Source organism: Siphateles boraxobius, unplaced genomic scaffold, assembly GCF_051911475.1.
Source record: "Siphateles boraxobius isolate OS27281-9 unplaced genomic scaffold, OSU_SipBor_1 1, whole genome shotgun sequence".
Lineage (NCBI taxonomy): Eukaryota > Metazoa > Chordata > Actinopteri > Cypriniformes > Leuciscidae > Siphateles > Siphateles boraxobius.
In genome coordinates, this window is record NW_027508699.1 from 13,779,420 (window position 1) to 13,797,136 (window position 17,717).

Below are 17,717 nucleotides of genomic sequence, written 5' to 3' on the forward strand. Positions count from 1 at the left end.
TAAGAGACATGTTAATGTTGTAAAATTATCTCTCTTTTTTTCAAGACACATATAAGTGTTGGATGTACTGTGTAAATATGTTTCTGATGGATCCCAGTGTTAGAATTTAGGTTTATTTTGAAAGTTATTTCAGCATGGATTGCTGTTATGGGAACCTATCACAATGTAACAGAGGTTTTGCAAAAAAACTGACAAAAAACATTTTTCAATTGTAGAGAGCTTAGTCAATGAAGATAACAACTTGTTTAATTACAAACGTCAGAAAAGGGAGATAAAATAGTCGTGTGATGCGAATTTTTAAAAAATAACCCTTGAGAAAGATTCAGTGAGTGAGTGAACCACATGACAGAAATGAATTTTAGGCTTATCTGTGACTCGTTAAAATAATTTGTTCAGATGAATAATTTGTTCACAAATCAAACTCGTTTCACTTCATATTTGTTGTGAGCAGTTTTTTTTTTTATTATAGTATTATTTTGCACCGCACAGTCTTTCCCTTTCATCACATTCAATTCAAACTGCAACCTCACAATCCAGCTAAAGCATTGGTTTTTCATTCAGTCCTAGTAAAAAAAAAACCAATTCTGAATAAGAACTGATTCTTAATTATGGACTTAAGAGGGAAAAAGAATCAAATCCTGCAAAAGTATTGGATCTGGCCCCTTTAAAAGCATAAACATTTCATGATGGGTTGAGCCAGCAGCAGCAGCAGGTCATAATGTAGAAGGGGTGAATGCAGGTGTGCTGACTATGTTGTCCAGCAGATACTGGCTGCATGCACAGAAATTTGAGTAGAAACTGGATGAGAGGCCTGCGATGTCAGTGGAGATGTACGGCATCACTTCTGGACTGGCCTGATTATAGTAGGAAATCTGAGGGCAAAACGAGAAACATGTCACACACTTCAGTGAGGAAGCACATAGTGAGCATCATAAAGGACAATTTTTTCCTTACCTTTGAGACACTTTTCGACACCTCATAAATGGTGAACCCAGCACAGACCACCTCACCCCTGTTGAACTCCTCTGTGGGTGGATGAGTGGGTAGAGCGACCGATCGTAGGGCAATAACATACGGATCCCTAGAAAACAATTATACATCATATGTAAGTATTACAGATAGTAATTTTGCTGCATTCGTGCCATGTCGCGATGTACTGTAATTACTAGATGACAACCCGTGACGTTCTACTCGGAGCTGTTCACATCCTCGGACGTGGAATTATGTTTTTCTATGGGAACACTATTAATGCCTAAATAAATATTTGTAGTTTGAGTAATCAATAGACAAAACCACAAGACATCCAAATGCCTTATTAACCCTCATCCTCTCCTCGCATTCTGTAACAAATCAGAATGACCCAAAGCCTTAAAATTATACTAATGTTTTTATATTATTTCATTTTAATAATATTTTTTTAATTTTTAATGCAATGTTTAATTATTTTTTTATTTTATGTACCTTTAAATTATTTATTTATCAACAAATAATATAATTTAAGCACATTCCTCAAATTCTTTCAACTTAAATTCAAAATAACTTTCCAATACATGCATAACCAGCTCAAAATATCTCACATTGGGTCAATTTTGTGGTCTCTGCAGACCTCTTGTGGGAAAAAAATCTGATACTCTTCATGTTATAATCATGACTCTTGCCACTAGATGGTCTTATAGCTCAATATGGCACAAATGAGCTGTTCCTCTGGGTCCTAAAGTCAGTTCTTGAGTTTATCTCTTCAGTATGCATTCAGATTTAGGTTTCATTTTGAGCATTGTTTAGGTTTTATATGTATACTTTAGCATTTTGCTCATTCCGAATTGATGGGAAGGATTTGGGTCTTTTTTTATCACAACCACATAAACTCCTTGAATCCAAAAAAATTGTGTGTATACGTGGTTCAAGTGCGATAAAAGTCCTAAGGTCTCGGACCCCTCTGATGAACACTCCTTTTTTTTTTTTTTTTTTTTGACCCCGAGGGAAAGATGAGGGTAAACTTAGTTTAGTGGGACATTATATGTATTAAACTATGTGAAGTTGTTTACAAAATCATATAATTACAAGTTCTACAAAGATGTGATCTACAAACTGATCTCATGTACTTATTTACATCCAAATGTGTTTGTAATCTTTGACTTCTTTGTAATCTTGGTTCCCTCAGAAATGCCACAGAACTAAAAGACGTAGCAAATATTGTTTATGTATACTTTAAAACCACATTCTCACCCGCTATCACAAGGCGGTCTTCTAGAGGCCAGTAAAATGAAGTCCTGAACTTTTCCTCCTTCACTGACCGAAGGAGTAACAACTCTATAGATGAAATCATCCTCATTGACCCTAATGAGCGGCTCACACAGACTGCACAATTCAAACACACAAAAAAGTAAACATCACTTTAAACCGACTGAATCATTATCTCTACTTCAAAAGTTACTTATGTATTTGTACCAAACATTTTCAGAATAAATAGACAAAGAAGTATTACATGTATCCGTGCTCTTCCCTTTTTCATTTGTAATAAGTAGCTAATAGTACTGTGGTATGTCTAGTGTCTCACGTGTAGTGTTCGTCCCATTCCTGTCTGCGGCTGAGATCCGAGAGGAGTGTGAAGGCCCTTTGTGCTGGGACATCCATCTCAAACTCCACCCTGAAACACAGACTCTGACTCTCCTCCACTGTATACAGACGCACCTGCTCAGCGCAAGACAATGAGCATCTGATGTTACAGGGGGAACTTATAATGCAAGACTGACGTATGGAGAGTAGTAGCCCTTACATGAGCCTTCTTTGAGCTGAGTTCCCAGTTGTTTTTGGCTGCAAGCATTTTCAGGGCTGACACATTATTGTAGCTCAGATACACCTGAAAATCAGAATAATTCAGCTCAAATGAATCATCAATGCTGTCTGTCCATACAACAGCACTATGTAAATACAGGGGAAAAGAGATACGCAATGTGAGTAAATGAAACGTTTGGTTAATGTAGTACTGACATGTTTTAGTCAACATAAACTGGCACGGTGTACAATACCATATATTATTATGAGCAGTAAACAAGTATTTTTTGAAAACTGTCAAGTCATATTTACATAATTCTACAATTCTTGTCCATTTTTACTGTCTTTATTTGGTATGTCTATCCTGATAAATGTTTTAGGTTTTTTTTTTACTTCTGCCCAATTAGTGCCACAAGTTTGGACCTTTTAATGGTAAATATTCGTATAATCAGTTTTTTTCTGTAGCAGGGAATGTTACCTGGTTACTGGGGTCCCATGGGACAGACAGTGGCACTTCAGTCTGCTTACATGAGATGATGTACTTCCTGAGGAGAATCAAAACCAGATGAGCTCCAACTCATGAAAAACTGAACAAGAGACAATACAGCTAAACGATGCTCCTGAAAAATGTAATATTATTTGATATTATTTCAAGTTTATTTTAATTATTCCATGAAATCATTTGAATCGATTTTAGACATTTTTAATTGGAGATTTAAATAAAAAGAATATTTCTTGCCAAGCCAAAAAAATACATTAGAACTGAGAATAGTTAAAAAATAACATAATAAAGAATAAAGAATTAAATTTTATATATATATATATATATATATATATAATATCCCTAATATGTCCAGATTTTCTAGGAACAACAATTACATTTTAAAGAAGTAAAGTCCATGTATTATATTTATGGATCTAGTTTTTAGCAGTGATGCACAGTGACAGCGCCATCTGTGGGTGAGCTGAGGATGTTGCATTTTAGCCGGCTCTTCTTATGAGCTCTATTTTTATTAGCTCTTCTTATCTGAATAAAAATAAGCACCAGGTTTGCTACCTATCAAGTCGAATCTTCTTCCTGGCAAGAGCCTCCTGGTATCTCCTCTGTCCCTCCTGTCAAAACATTCAGAATAGCACTCAAAATTCTGATTTGACAATGTCCAATTTACTTAAACAATCGAATGAGTGTTGTCATGACCGTTCACACTATAAGCACAATCTGGATTCAGATTTGGACTCCTCACCTGAGGTTCAGGTTTTATGGGAGGCAGTGGACGTGGCCTTCCTTTCTCATCCAGCACCTCAAACGTCATGAAGGCGCTGTTAATGTGCCTCAGAGGTTCCTCTCCGTGATAGGCTTCTGCACAGACGCCTACCTCCATACTGCAGGACCAGAGACACTGCCAGTCATCTGACTGACATCATTACTGTGTGTGTAGTCATTAGAATCTAAATACAGCTCTTTGATGCCTATTACACAAGCCCACCTGTTCTTGAATGTGTTATTGACAATGGCTTTCAGAACCAAACGATCTCCAACCTGGGACGGGCCTCTGAAGTGAAACATGTCTATGGTCCTCAGAGTAGGATGAGCATTACATAAACGACTATTAAAAAGAAAGACATATAGTATATCTTGAGTTGTTTTTTTTAATGATTCATAATAAGACCATCATGAGACTTTTCCTGTGCTGATGTACTTTAGAAACAAGAAGATTTGGTGGGAGAGACTTTGCTACTTGCTAGTTAGTTTCAGGTGGTATTAGGGGAGGGACATTCTCATTTTAAGTCACTTTGGATAAAACCGTCTGCTAAATGATTAAATGTAAATGTAGAGAGCAGCTGATTGGACAGACATCTGTGTAGTGCAGGATGAGTAATAAATGTTTAAGTCAGACAAATAGTTTTTTCATGCACTGGTCTATATTGACATTTTGGGCTATTTTGCTTCCATAACATTTCTTCTTTCAGACTAGCAGGAAGAAAACATCCAAAATGCACATTTAAGTTTTTTTTATATTTTTTAGTAAATGCTATCTATTTGTTTGTTTTTTTAATCATAAATCTCTTCTTCGGTTGCACTAACATAATCAAACTTTCCTGTTTTATTCTTATCGATATCCTTAAGGTTTTTACAGTTGGGTTTGTTTATATATAATAATATTCATACTAAAAGCCAAAAAACTTCAATTTTGATTTCATGGTGACTTTAAACAAGTTTTTGTACCTCGCTTTATCAAATGTTCAGATTTTGGTTCTGGAAATGAATGAAAATGATTTATCATTATTAATTTAATCGTTATAATTTATTATATATTATATATCATACATATTTAAATAGATAATTCCTTATTTGCATATTTAAACAACATTTCAGAAAACAAAACAGTTGTGTTAATGTAATGTAATTAATCAACTAGGATAGTAAAGTCATATCTGTTTGTTTGTTTTTAATTTTACCCGTAGTATAATTTATATATCTTCTAAAAGCAAATGACAACTTTTAGGATTAAACTAGCGAACAGATGGCCTCAAATCCAACACACATAAACTAAATAGCACAAATCTTAATTATGATTTCATGGAGTATTTAAATAAGCTGAAGTTCATGCTCTTTGTTTTAATTAAAGCTTCAATGTACTGTCATTGCAGAAGTCTCTTTAGCGGCATGTTTATGACAACATTACAAACCTTGAACCCTGATCTAGTGCAGGATGAGGGTTTAAAGCTAAATATTAACTGTCTGCTGTATAAAAATGCACTTTGCGAGTTAGTGGGCACAAACCTGGCCGCAATAGTAGCGACATTTTCCATCCAGGCCATAATCTGGCCTCCGAATGTGTTGACCTGGTGATTGGCATGAGGAGGAAGAACCAGCTCGACACTTTCCACTTGTGTCTTTTCTGTCGGCACAGCCTCCTCTTCATCACGGTTCTCTGCTCCACAAACAATAAAACACCTCCTTAAGACGCTAAACAGATGCTTGAAGGAAACTAAATGATTGTGTAGAACAGGCGCATATAGTTCGCTCTAAAAATGTATATTCTGTCATCATTTTCTCACCCTAATTTACTCCAATGGGGATTCTAAATATCTTGTTTCATGTTCCACAGAAGAAAGAAAGCCAGACATGTTTGGAATGACGTGAGGGTGAGAAAATGAGGACATAATATACGTTTTTGTATGAACTGTCCCTTTAAGACCATGTAACTCACTCTGTCTGAGATATTTTCACATGTGCCTATGCGTTCAGTCTGTGACCGTTAGTGTAATGTTTGGGCATAGACTTGACCGAAAGGGAAGTGTCTCCGTGTCTTACGACACGTACCCTCACTGATACTTCTCTGAAAGGTCTTGTTGTTGAGCAAGTCCTGCATGGTGTCGTGGTGAATGAGTCTCATCCTCCTCCTCTCAGCTGCTAAACTGTGCTCCACCTGCTCTTGCTGGGTGCAGGGCACAACCTGCTTCAGCTGCGCCTTCAATCACAGGCCAGAAAGATTTCTTATCTACATATTACCTAATTGTTAATAACTGGTTTAAAAATGAGTGCAGGGTAAAGGTGCATTCAAATGCTGTGCTGCATGCGATTGTAGCTGCCTAGTTTATTTGCAGTGTGTCCTTACATAAGATTATATCTCACACACAGCCATAACAAAAAAGTAAACCTAATCAGTTTATGAAATATGTTTTTCCCCATTAACTGAGATGTAAGAGGGCCTTGCATATTTATAAAGATTATTAGACACATTATTATTGCATTGTTTTCTCATACCTTGTTTGCATCTGTGCGTCTGGCGACGAACGTGGCAAATGCCTGACACACTCTCCAGTGACGGCCACTGTACAGGTCCTCACAGATGACTTCTATCCCCACCTCACACACAAACACCAAAACATACAGGCATAATTACCATTCTACTTATACAATACTCTACTTAAACAATATTAAGACAACAATGATTTAGAACCAGGTGCTAGGGGGTTCACAGAAACTTTGAGAAAATTACTTTTGATCGATTTTTTTCTTCCAGACTGTATTTTTAAGCCTGTCAAATATGACATATTTACTAAAGGCATTAATTAAATATGCTTAACAAATTATTTTTACACTGAATTTGTCACTACTGTTTAAAATAGGATTAAAATAACCAACAGTCCATTTACAATCTAATCATTTTTAGACTATTCCATTGACAAGGCAGTTTTTAACAGTAAAGAGTCTTCATATGGTTTTGCGAAAATATATCTAATTGTATTTAAATATATTTATTTTTTAATATTATATATATAAAGTTTCTTCTCACCACTGTCACTCTTAGCGTTCTTGCTCTATGGCAATAATCTCTCCTAATCTTTGGAAAAAATTACGTGTGTGTGTGTGTGTGTGTGTGTGTGTGTGTGTGTGTGTGTGTGTGTGTGTGTGTGTATATATAATCGATTTGACAGCACAAATACAGAGTTATTATTTTCCAGATATTTTAAGGATCTGCTATAATGAAAGTCCATTCATTTTACTTTGGAATGTATGCTGTCTTTATAATATCACTTCATACTTTTTTTGAGACATGTAAATGGCTGGGCATTTTATATTTTATGATTATCATACTTAGGGGTGCTTGGCTTGAAAACGCTCAAAAACGTAAAGTTTAACACAAAAGTAAGAAAAACTCTGGGAAAACATCTGTAGGTCTTGGAGTAACTTTTTTTTTAAAAAACATATACAGTGCGATTTGATTAAAATGTGTCTGTTACCTCCATGCTTGAGTTGAAGGCTCTGTTGACTTTGGCTTTAATGTTGACCACTTGTCCAACACTGAAAAATATAAGTGAGTGATAATGACTGTGTCTCATTAGTGATACATTAGAGGTTGTTTTCCATTGGGCTTGTATTCCAGAGACTCTCCTCGCTAATCAAAGTTTCTTTTGATTGGTGTTGTTTTATTAGCACAGTCTGGCAGAGTAATTAACAATCTTCTGTCTAATAGCAGTTTGATAGCACAATAAACCAGACAGAACTGCCAGTACTCCCTAAGGCGAAATGACATGCTGGTTAGGATATTTTTCAAAAGACACTGAGATGTGGCTCTAATTATCTAAAACATAAGTGATATTTCTTCTGTACCCGATGGTGTGCTCGAAGTAGATGTCATCAACAGAAGCTGTCACACAGAGGCATCCAGCGTGTCTCTCCGCTGGAATACAAGTAGATCTAAATAAGTCATGTTGACACTAATGAATCTCACTGCATTTTAACAGATTTACCTCTTCATGGACTGACAGGTGAAAAAATTAACCTAATAATTTATCCCATATTGAAGTGTTTCCAGTGATGCAGTCACATGCACATCTAGATTATTTGCTCTAGGTTTGCTTAGTCATTGTAAACAAGTCCTCAATATTATACTAACACTCATATCCTTTTAAAGAGAATTTCTGGAGCTGTTACAATGCAGGTTAAAGGTACTTCGCATCACTCATTGTGTAAACTCACCAGACAGACATGCTGTGCAGTCCATCCATTTGAGCAGCTGTCCGATGCTCAGCTCTCCGCAGTGGTTGGCATGGCAGGGCAGCACTATCTGGCTCATCTTCACCTCTGAAGGGTTGCGATGCTGCTGCCCTTTATCCTCCAGATGAAGGGCATGCAGATTGTTCTTAAGCTCGGACGTTGATGCCATGCTGATGAGCTGAAAGCCTGGCAGCTGGAAGAACAATAATAATGTTCAAAGTTAACATTAGAAACTGGAGTTTTGTAACAGTTTCGAATAGCAATCCAATTAGGCATTTGGACACTTAACCAAACCTGTGAAGGTCATTGAATAAGATAACTAGAAAGTTATTAAACGATCTTCATCTTATTTTGATCCCTATATGTATTTTTATAGCAAAAACTTTTTTAGTCTGATATGTGCTGCCTTTTTAAATAATAATAATACATGTTTGATATTCTATCTAATGCAATGACATTCGTACATTTCAAACATGTTAACAAATACTGGGTATTACTGTTTATTACTTTTGCGTTATGCTAACTATTAAATGCAGACCTAAAAGTAAATTTTACACCCCCCTCCAAAAAAGTCTATGTAGGCTACTGTATGAAGCCATATGTATAAAGATATTGGTAGATGTAAACATCTGTTAATGAGAGAAATAAAGGGACATAATCACAATTATGAATATATGACTACTAATATAAACAGTTGTAGGCTATTTTATGTACAAACAATATAGCTAATAATTGCAACGAAAAGAGAAAAAAGTGGCGGAGATCTTTTTTGGTTATCGATTATCGGTTATCGATAAGGTTAGAAAGCATGAAGCTTGCGTTGTCAACATGCCTGCGCGTTGTGGCAACGACATCACGATAGTCAGCGTAAATAAACGACTTTTTCGAGTGATTTGTTACAATTACAAAAGTGCACATCAAATGTACAAAACACTGAAGCTCGAACGTGCGTGTGTCACAGACCTCATTGGCTCTCGCGCGACACGCACGCACGCGCATTTGCGCTTCTTATTTTCAAACACACTTGAAGCTGCATATACCGTCACCTACTGTACAACACCTGCGTAAAATAAAGAATTAAAAAAAAACTTAATCAGACCGGGACATTGTGCACCTATTTTTATTTTGTATTTATTCATTCACTTATTTATTTACTAATGTTAACCTTTTTATTTATTTATTTATTTACTTTTATATTTTTTAACGCGGATTTTCTCTAAACTTTTCCATAAGCTCCCTATAACTTTTGCAGCCCCTTGGCTTAGGGTCCATGAACCTCAGTTAAAAAAAAAAAAAAAAAAAAAAACAGACTGGTCTGGACATGCTTAAACTAAATATTTTTCACACAAAAAATGCATTTGCCAGCAGACTAAACATCATGAGTACTTCAGATAATACTAACTGCACGTTACAGTGTTGTACTTCTAGTTCGGTAACTACTCATTAGTAGCCTAACCTACTACTGATTGCGCAACCCTCAATAAACCTCTGAAGTGACACTCCTCACATTCACACCCTACATTTAATGAGTAAAACTGAGATACATTCCTGTGCAATACCAATAAGATTTGTCAACAAATTCACTTTAACAGAATAGATGTTATATGTGTTTGTGTCCTGCGCAGCGCCTTTACAATGGAGCAAACAGACATGCAATTGTTGAATGACTATGCAGAACGGCATCAAAACAAGTTTTAGCTGAGACGTGGCTTGATGCATCTATATAAAGTATCATTCACGCCCTTACCGCGATCTTCCTGGACAGTCTGGTTAAATTCAACACAGTAAAATCAACTCCAGTGAATGACAGACACGGAGTGTTCACGGAAGCGCTGCAGTGCACGAGAGCTCAGCAAAAACCTCTTCAGTCGCGCACGTATAGTGTTCACTAACAAGTAGCCTATTCACTACAGACCCCGCCCCGTGTCTCATATTTAGCTACATGTGTTGTGTAAAGTTCACGAAACTCTTATGATCCTTCTTGTATGATCTCTCTCACATCAAAAACCACAACAAACTTAAAAGAAAACAATCGTGTTCGCATTCAGTACGGAATGTGTTGACACCTGCGGTTTATCGCTTATTTTGCTGTCCGACAGGTGGCGCAATAAGTCTTTGAAAGCGTAAGATTGCGCTTCAACTACAGTCAGGAGTCAACAAAGCTTTGTTAGCATAATTGTTACCATTTCCAACAGTACCAAAGCACGTACAGTAGCCTACAGAAATATGTGTTTTAATACATTTTAGTTAGGTACAATTATTTAAAAATAATACAATAAAATAATTTAGAAAATTAATTTAGGTACTGTAAAAAATCACTAATTGGATAAATAAATTACTCACTAATGTAATAAAAATGTGTTTTACATATATTGCCACCGTATCAATGCACACGATAAAACCAAATGACAGAAAAAACATGTTAGGCCTATTAAAAATAACAAAATATCCTTATATATTAATAACATTTTAAACAAGAAATACTCAGATATACAGAGACAAAAAATTATCAAAGCAATTGCAATATACTACCGGTCGATTTTTGAAGAAGATGTTTTATTGTTTTAACTTTTATGCAGATAAGGGGGATCGTGGGGTCACGTATAATATTTTGATTGGCCTATGAAGCTGTCAATCATGCACCGTGAGTTCCCGCCCACACACAGTTCATGCTCTGGCTGTGGCAGGGTCGGTTGAAGCGGATGGGGTCAGAGGCGGGCTACACGGTGACAGCTGGAGCACTGAACATAAGGAAACATCGCAGTCAAGCTGACAGACGCGTTTATACTCAGCGCAAGACATGTTCGCGAAAGGTAAAGGGACCGCGGTGCCATCGGACGGGCAAGCTCGGGAAAAGTAAGTGCTGCTCTCTATCTCTGTATTTACACGCACAGCTGATGTTATGTCATTACGTCTTCTCAAACAAGTGTCTTGTTCAAGATATTTCAGTGATGTTATAGTGAAAACTGGGGGGGTCGTTTTAATGTCTTTATTTATTTGCTATAAATGTAATTTTGTTTTATTTTAGTTTAGTTTTATTAGAGCATAATATTTATTTCACTACATGCCAGTTTGCAAACGCCCATGGCGGTATCAATTATTGTTCTGGAAATACAGTATAGCCCATACTAGACTCAAACAGTTGTTGGTGGAAGCAAACTGCAATGATAAATCTCTTGGACAAGAATAAGACTGTGTGTTATTAACAGAAAGGGGGAAAAACCCAGACAGTTTAATTGGATGGCATCAGTTTTTATTGGGAGGCATCTGTTTTACTGTACAGGTTGGCATTATACGTCTATGAATATTTGCTACACGTGGGAGCTCAGAAATCCGCACAGACGTTTTTATCAGAGGTGTGTATGTGCATATGCATATTTATACTTAAGTGCATGATCATGTGGATTGACCAATCTTGTTATGCATTCATTGTGTGTGTTAAAGTCTGTTTTTATTATGTTTAGATAAGATGGGAGAAGAACATAACCCTCGGAGAACCTCCAGGCTTTCTGCACTCTTGGTGGTGGTGTGTATTAACTCTATTCAGTAGTTGATCAGTGTTGTGCTGTATATGGAATCTTAATCTTTACAATATGTTATAAACTAATAAGAATAATTGAATAGAATGGATATCAGGCAGTGACATTCAATGATATCTGGCTACTTGGTTTGGGGAATATATTTAAAGAATCTGAAGGGAAATCAATAATTATTTTTGTTATGATTTAGGCTAACTGAAAATATTTGGGTTCAATACAACTAAGCATAAAAAGGAAGTTAATCTCAACAGATAGTCCATAGTCTTAATACTGCCTTAGCAATGTTATGATCAGTAAGTGTAATCTTGTGAGACTGCAATATCTTTTCATTTTTTAAAACAATGCTGTCGTTACGCAGTGTGTTTTGGGACCTGTACTGTGCAGCACCTGAGAGAAGGGACACATGTGATCACTCCAGTGAGGCGAAGGCCTTCCATGACTATGTAAGTGATGCGTGTTTAATTCAGCCCTCACTAGCACATCGTGATAGAAGAGATCTGCTGTTTCGCAATGAGATTAAACCACTGAAATGTTACTCTGTAGTGTGAAGCAGAATATTGATTGCAAATATGAGATTGCGGCTTATTTATTGTTTTAGTTCCAGGTCAGCTTTGTTTATCCTCATTCCATTAAATGTTAAATTGATAGTGAATATCCTTTTTTTCAGATTCGTGCACTTGATTTGAATTTGATTGCACATTTAGTGCATGACTGTGTCCAGTTTGTGTGAGCTTGTGAACAGGAAAGCCTTTCCTTCACATTATATACATATTCTTGGAAATTAGGGGATCGGTATACTGTTGAATGAATATGGCTTGAATGGCGGAATATTGATACTATTATATATAACAGTGTACATTGAGTGATTGTGTGTACATGCTACCAGTACGTAAAAGTGCTTATGAACGTAAAAGTGCTTATGAAGCACATGTAAAATTAGAATTCCACCATGTTGAAACCAGGAATGTTGCTGTAACGAGTTATTAAATCTCTAGCATGCAAATCTTGAGTTATTGCGCTAAATAACCATCCGTGACCCTGACAAACCGTTTTGTTAATCGCTTGGTTTGTATTTCAGTGGTGTCGTGCAGCGCAGCCGCACTCACCATGAAATGTCATTGATCCAAAAACCTGCACATAGTAATCAAATTAACATTAAATATGTCCTGATTGTCCTGATGCAGTTTCTCATTCAGAAAAATTGCTAGTTGCATCACTCTTGGTTACTGGAAGTGTTACAGGTGAACTAGAGTCCACAAAGTGTGTCCACTAGACCTGCCCTGAAAATATGTCCTGTTCTTAATTAGAAAGCTGGACATTTGCCTCTTCAACTTGTGATGTTTGATGGAATGCTTACAGTTAAATCACCTTATTAGACATTTAATGCTCTTTGTTTAGGTGATTGTCAATGTCCTCCATCATTTAGGGTCTTTTAGAGTACTTTGATGCATTGACCACAATGGCTTTGGGTTAGTACTGTACGTCATGAATGGAAAAACTTCTGTTATTTGAAACCGAAACCAGTCTTACACAAATCTCCCCCAATCCTAGAGTTTTATAATGCTGTAGATGTTCTTAGGCTGGATTAAGTTGAGTAAGCTGTGAGGATTTATTTGGTAGTTGAGGAGATTTGGTCCCTTCCACAACAGACACTCTAGCAGGTTTCATAACTTTAACTCTAGTGCAAAATGGCAATAGAATTACAATTCAAAGTAGGAAACTCTTAAAAATATTACAATCCTTCAAAAGTTTGGTAGTTAATTTATTTTTGAAAGATATTAAGGCTTTTATTAAGCAAGGATGCATTAAATTGATCAAAAGTGACAGTAAATAGGCTAATTTTTTTTTAATCTTATGAAAGATTTCCATTTCAAATAAATGCTGTTTTCTTTTGAACTTTGTAATCATCAAAGAATCCTGGAAAAAATGATCACAGTTTCCACATAAATATCAAGCAGCACAACTGTTTTCGACGTTGATGATGATAATAATAAATGTAACATAAATCATGTGACACTACACACTGGAGTAATGATGCTAAAATATATTCAAATAGAAAACAGTCATTTCAAAATTGTAATAATATTACTGTTTTACTGTATTTTTGATCAAATACATGCAGCCTTGCTTTGAATAAGAGACTTCTTTCAAAAACATTCAAAAAATCTTACCAAAAGTAGCCTTTTGAACAGTAGTTTACCTCTGCATGTATCTAAGTGTTCATGTTAGTTTTACATGGTTGTTGTTTTTTTCAAGATATGCAGTATAACGTGGAAGGTCTTTATCCGTCATTGTGCCATTAAAATATGGCAGGCAGTTCTCAGGGGATTACCTGGCCCTTTACAAACTGAAATGGTGGTCGATTGTGGTGGGGTGGGGGAGGGGAGCTTACAAGATCTGATAATGGTGAGGTCTCCTCTAGCTTTTTAGCTTTTTAACCCTGACACAGCAGGGAAATGTGTCGCAAACCGCACCACCTCCATTCAGGGGAAAAAATAAACTAGACTCAGAACACAAAACCTCTCTTAGAAGAAGTACATGATTCAGTAATTTGACTTGGATGGCTATTAAATACTGGTGTAAGTTTTCCGGTCACAGGAATGTAGCGGACAGTCAAGGGAAGTGCTTTGCTTTGTCACACCTGAGAGATTTTTTTAAATGAGCAAGCTAAATGTTGGTTTGAGCAACAGCTGAATGCAAAGGAGTTTGTTGGAAATCATTGATTTGACTGTCAAATTTTCTCACTGCTCAATTTTCCTCACACCTTTGAATGTGTTGTGGTAATCAGCATTCACTAGTAGGCCATTGAATTAAGTGTGAAGACCCTCCAGTCTCCTGTGTGGATTCTGTAATGATATTAACATGCATTGATTGCTTTAATCAATCAAAGGTTGACAGAATCCAATGCAAGGTCACACTTATGATCTCAGTCCTTGTGTCTCATCCTGAGGCTCTCGTCAGCCATGTACACAAACACATGATGGGGTCATTCCATTGAATTCTATTGTTTTTATACTGAGCTAATAATGATATTTACCCTAAATCAATACCCTATCTGTAAATGTAACCCTCACGTGACCCTTTTCTAGGGGGGGCTCAATAAATCGGTGACTCTCAATAGTGACCACAAATTAAGAATTAGTTCCTACGACTTAATCATTTGTATTAAAACAAGGAGAAAAATTAGTAGAAGGTGGCCACAATTGAACTATATAATGGAAACGTTTAAAACAAAGGATCCGAATTCAGCTTTGCCATCAGAGGGACAAATTATATAATCAGGGTTTTTCTTACATTTAAAAAAATGTGGCGGACGCCAAGATGAATCTTTGTCCTTCCAAAGATTTATTTGATCATTTGTGTGTGCTTTAAAACGCTCCGGTTAGTGTTTGTGCTCTGTGAAGAGCGCCAAAGGTTTCTTACAATGTGTTTTTGCAGCGTTGAGATTTGTAGCCAATCACAGACATATCTGTTGAGTGCGTGAATGCAATGACCAATCAGATGTTTAAGTTAGTCAGAATCAGTTCAACACTGCTCAAAATGGCAGAGTTTTCGTTTAGCACGAGTTCTGCATGCTCGAAATTCCTTTCATTATAACCAACAAAATATAAACACGATGTCAATAAGAGATTCATTGCACACCGTAGACCGTTTCATTGATTATAACAGGAGTTTGTGTGTCTCACATTGAGCTGAAGTAATTGACTGCTTCGGTGATTATAATGGCAGCGATCTTTGCTCGCTTTCTGTATATAGTATATATTTTTCATGCTGTTAACTACACATTGCAAAGTGTCTGGATTGACAACTGTATTTAAATGCCCGATTGAATCCGATTGACAGTGATAACCATAGCAATGGATGAAACAAAACAATCTGATACTGTATGTCAAATGATCTGTGCATTAAGTATTGGAGTGTAAATGCAAAATAATAGATCTGACACTTTTTCTATGTAATGTGTTACTACTTATGATCTGTCCTGACAGTGATTAATTTTTATTTCATGAATAAATAGGATAAGTTAATATTACAAAATGTTTCTGCATAAAATATTTTGGATTTAATGTCAGTACTGGGCTCGCAGTTATAGGGCACTTTGTACTGTGTGTGTGTGTGTGTGTGTGTGTGTGTGGATGACAGTGTTCATCCGCCACAGCCGAAGACCATTTTTGACCCAGGAAAAACCCTGATATTTACATATTTAAACAGAAAACAGTTATTTTACTTTGTAATAAAATTTTGTAATAAAATTGTATTTTACTTTGTAATAAAAATGTTGGTAGTCTAAGCAAAACCTGACCCACACACATATCCTCCCCCTTTTCTCCTCTCTTTGTCTGTTTCTTTTTTACTGTGACATCAGGGATGTACAATTGCTGTAAAGAAAAAAAAAATCTTTCTTGTCAGCCTGTCAGGACTAGTCTGTCTAGACACACCATGCGTGGGACACAACGATCTTCAATAACCGTTGTTTTAGAGCTCTATATTATTTCTTGTATTTCACAATACTTGTTTCTACACCATAAACATCATGAAGGTCTTTGAAACCGTGGAAATGTTTGCAACCCTTTTTTTTTTTGTTTATGTACAGTTACTCAAAGGTTTGCACCTCTGTCTGCGTTTACAGCCCAGGGAGCAGCAGGGGACTGGAATACAGGAAGGAAGTGAACGACAGAGAGAGAGAGGGAGTGAAGGCAGAGGAGGGGTGTTGGGTCAGGCCTTGGCTCAATCCTCATCTTTTTTCCTGTGTGCTGCAGATAAACAAAACAAAATGAAGGCCAGGAAAAATTTCAGGGGCCGGCATTTGTGTTTTCATATACGAGTTCGGGGCCCGCAGCACGTATCTCTCTCTTTATGTGTGTGTGTGTTTAAGAGAGAGAGGGTGGGTTAATTAGTTTGCTCGCTGATAAGAAAGCCCCTGTTCTTGGCTAAGTTGTGTGGACACGCCACAACAGGAGTGGTTATGAATGTGGCTCTCCACTTCTGAGCTATTCCAGGAATTTCCTTCTTTCTCTCTATCTCTCTCTCTCTTTTTGCCTGACTGTTGTCTTGCCGGCTAGGTGGAGTTGGGGGTATGTCTTTTAGGAGGTTGGAATGTAGTGCTGTGTTCTTTAGGCCAGGCTTAAGACCAGCAGTCACTGATCTGCCTGAATTGAATTCCTCATGATATTGTGGCGCTGTTGTTTGTGCCTTCATTCAGCAAGTAAAGACATTCTTGATGTTATTTGGTATAGGCTAGTTTGTTTTCAGAATTTTATTTAAAAAATTTTTAACAGACTGTCTATTTACACAATGTGCCAGTAGCCCGGCTTGTTGGCAGAGGCTATTTAAACTAACTATTTAACTAACCCATTGTTGTCTGATTGAGCCAGACAAAATTGCAAAAAAAAAACCATCAAATAACAATATCAGTGTGGTGTGGAGAGTAAGGCAGTTGGCGTTAGCTTTTGACGTGACCAACCAGTGTTCGAATCACCCTTTTTACAAACTCATTCTTATCCCTTTTACTATCGCAAATCAGAAATAAATTGCCTAACGCGTATTTAATAGTGGGAATAAAGGGTTTAAGGGGTAGGGTTAGGAGTAGTTTCGAATTTCAAATAAAGCCTCCCTGTGCTGAGTGTATCGTATCAAAGTTAGAAATTACAGTACCGTGACAACACTAGTCTGGATAACATTGCCACTATAAACAACATCATTTTTAAAGGCCCCAAATTAAGTGATTTATCTTCATAAGAACCTACTCGTAGAGTATGCGAATTTGGATGCAGTCTTTATTTAAGTCATTGAATCATTTACTTACCTATTTGTTGAACAACATTCATTCACTCTGCGTGATCCTTCCTGTGTGATGCTCAATCAGTGGTTGATTCTACTTTGACTTCATTTGG

The 17,717-nt window shown here is 36.6% G+C and overlaps 3 protein-coding genes across 8 annotated transcripts in view; 1 reads left to right on the forward strand and 2 right to left on the reverse strand.

Moving 5' to 3' along the window:
* Positions 1-17,717, reverse strand: part of tceanc2 (transcription elongation factor A (SII) N-terminal and central domain containing 2) — a 144,853-nt gene that overhangs the window by 86,249 nt on the left and 40,887 nt on the right. The window lies entirely within an intron of this gene.
* Positions 438-10,374, reverse strand: acot11a (acyl-CoA thioesterase 11a). Its single transcript, XM_077217855.1, has 16 exons — positions 10,032-10,374; positions 8,267-8,477; positions 7,898-7,967; positions 7,528-7,588; positions 6,548-6,649; positions 6,104-6,251; positions 5,561-5,711; positions 4,263-4,382; positions 4,020-4,158; positions 3,833-3,888; positions 3,254-3,320; positions 2,777-2,860; positions 2,558-2,691; positions 2,227-2,358; positions 955-1,081; positions 438-872 (listed from the first exon to the last, which is right to left on the reverse strand). Exons 2-16 carry the CDS (start codon positions 8,451-8,453, stop codon positions 714-716), a joined length of 1,737 nt encoding a protein of 578 aa, XP_077073970.1. The 5' UTR covers positions 8,454-8,477; positions 10,032-10,374; the 3' UTR covers positions 438-713.
* ssbp3a (single stranded DNA binding protein 3a) overlaps positions 10,915-17,717 on the forward strand; it is a 29,735-nt gene continuing 22,932 nt past the window's right edge. For 4 of the 6 annotated variants that reach the window (XM_077217388.1, XM_077217549.1, XM_077217629.1 and 1 more), the window contains exons 1-4: positions 10,943-11,140; positions 11,568-11,640; positions 11,749-11,810; positions 12,182-12,266. In XM_077217388.1, coding sequence (XP_077073503.1) covers positions 11,085-11,140; positions 11,568-11,640; positions 11,749-11,810; positions 12,182-12,266 — 276 coding nt within the window. In that variant the 5' untranslated portion in view covers positions 10,943-11,084. Of the gene's footprint in view, positions 11,141-11,567; positions 11,641-11,748; positions 11,811-12,181; positions 12,267-17,717 lie in introns of all 6 variants that reach the window. The other 2 variants (XM_077217331.1, XM_077217474.1) reach the window with 2 other exon arrangements.

Coding starts and splice junctions, on each gene's coding strand:
- acot11a (XM_077217855.1), bottom strand. CDS start 8,453: ATGGCATCAACGTCCGAGCTTAAGAACAATCTGCATGCCCTTCATCTG. Junction 3,889..4,019: donor CCATAAAACCTGAACCTCAG/GTGAGGAGTCCA, acceptor ATGTTTTGACAG/GAGGGACAGAGGAGATACCA. Junction 873..954: donor TGTCGAAAAGTGTCTCAAAG/GTAAGGAAAAAA, acceptor TTTTGCCCTCAG/ATTTCCTACTATAATCAGGC.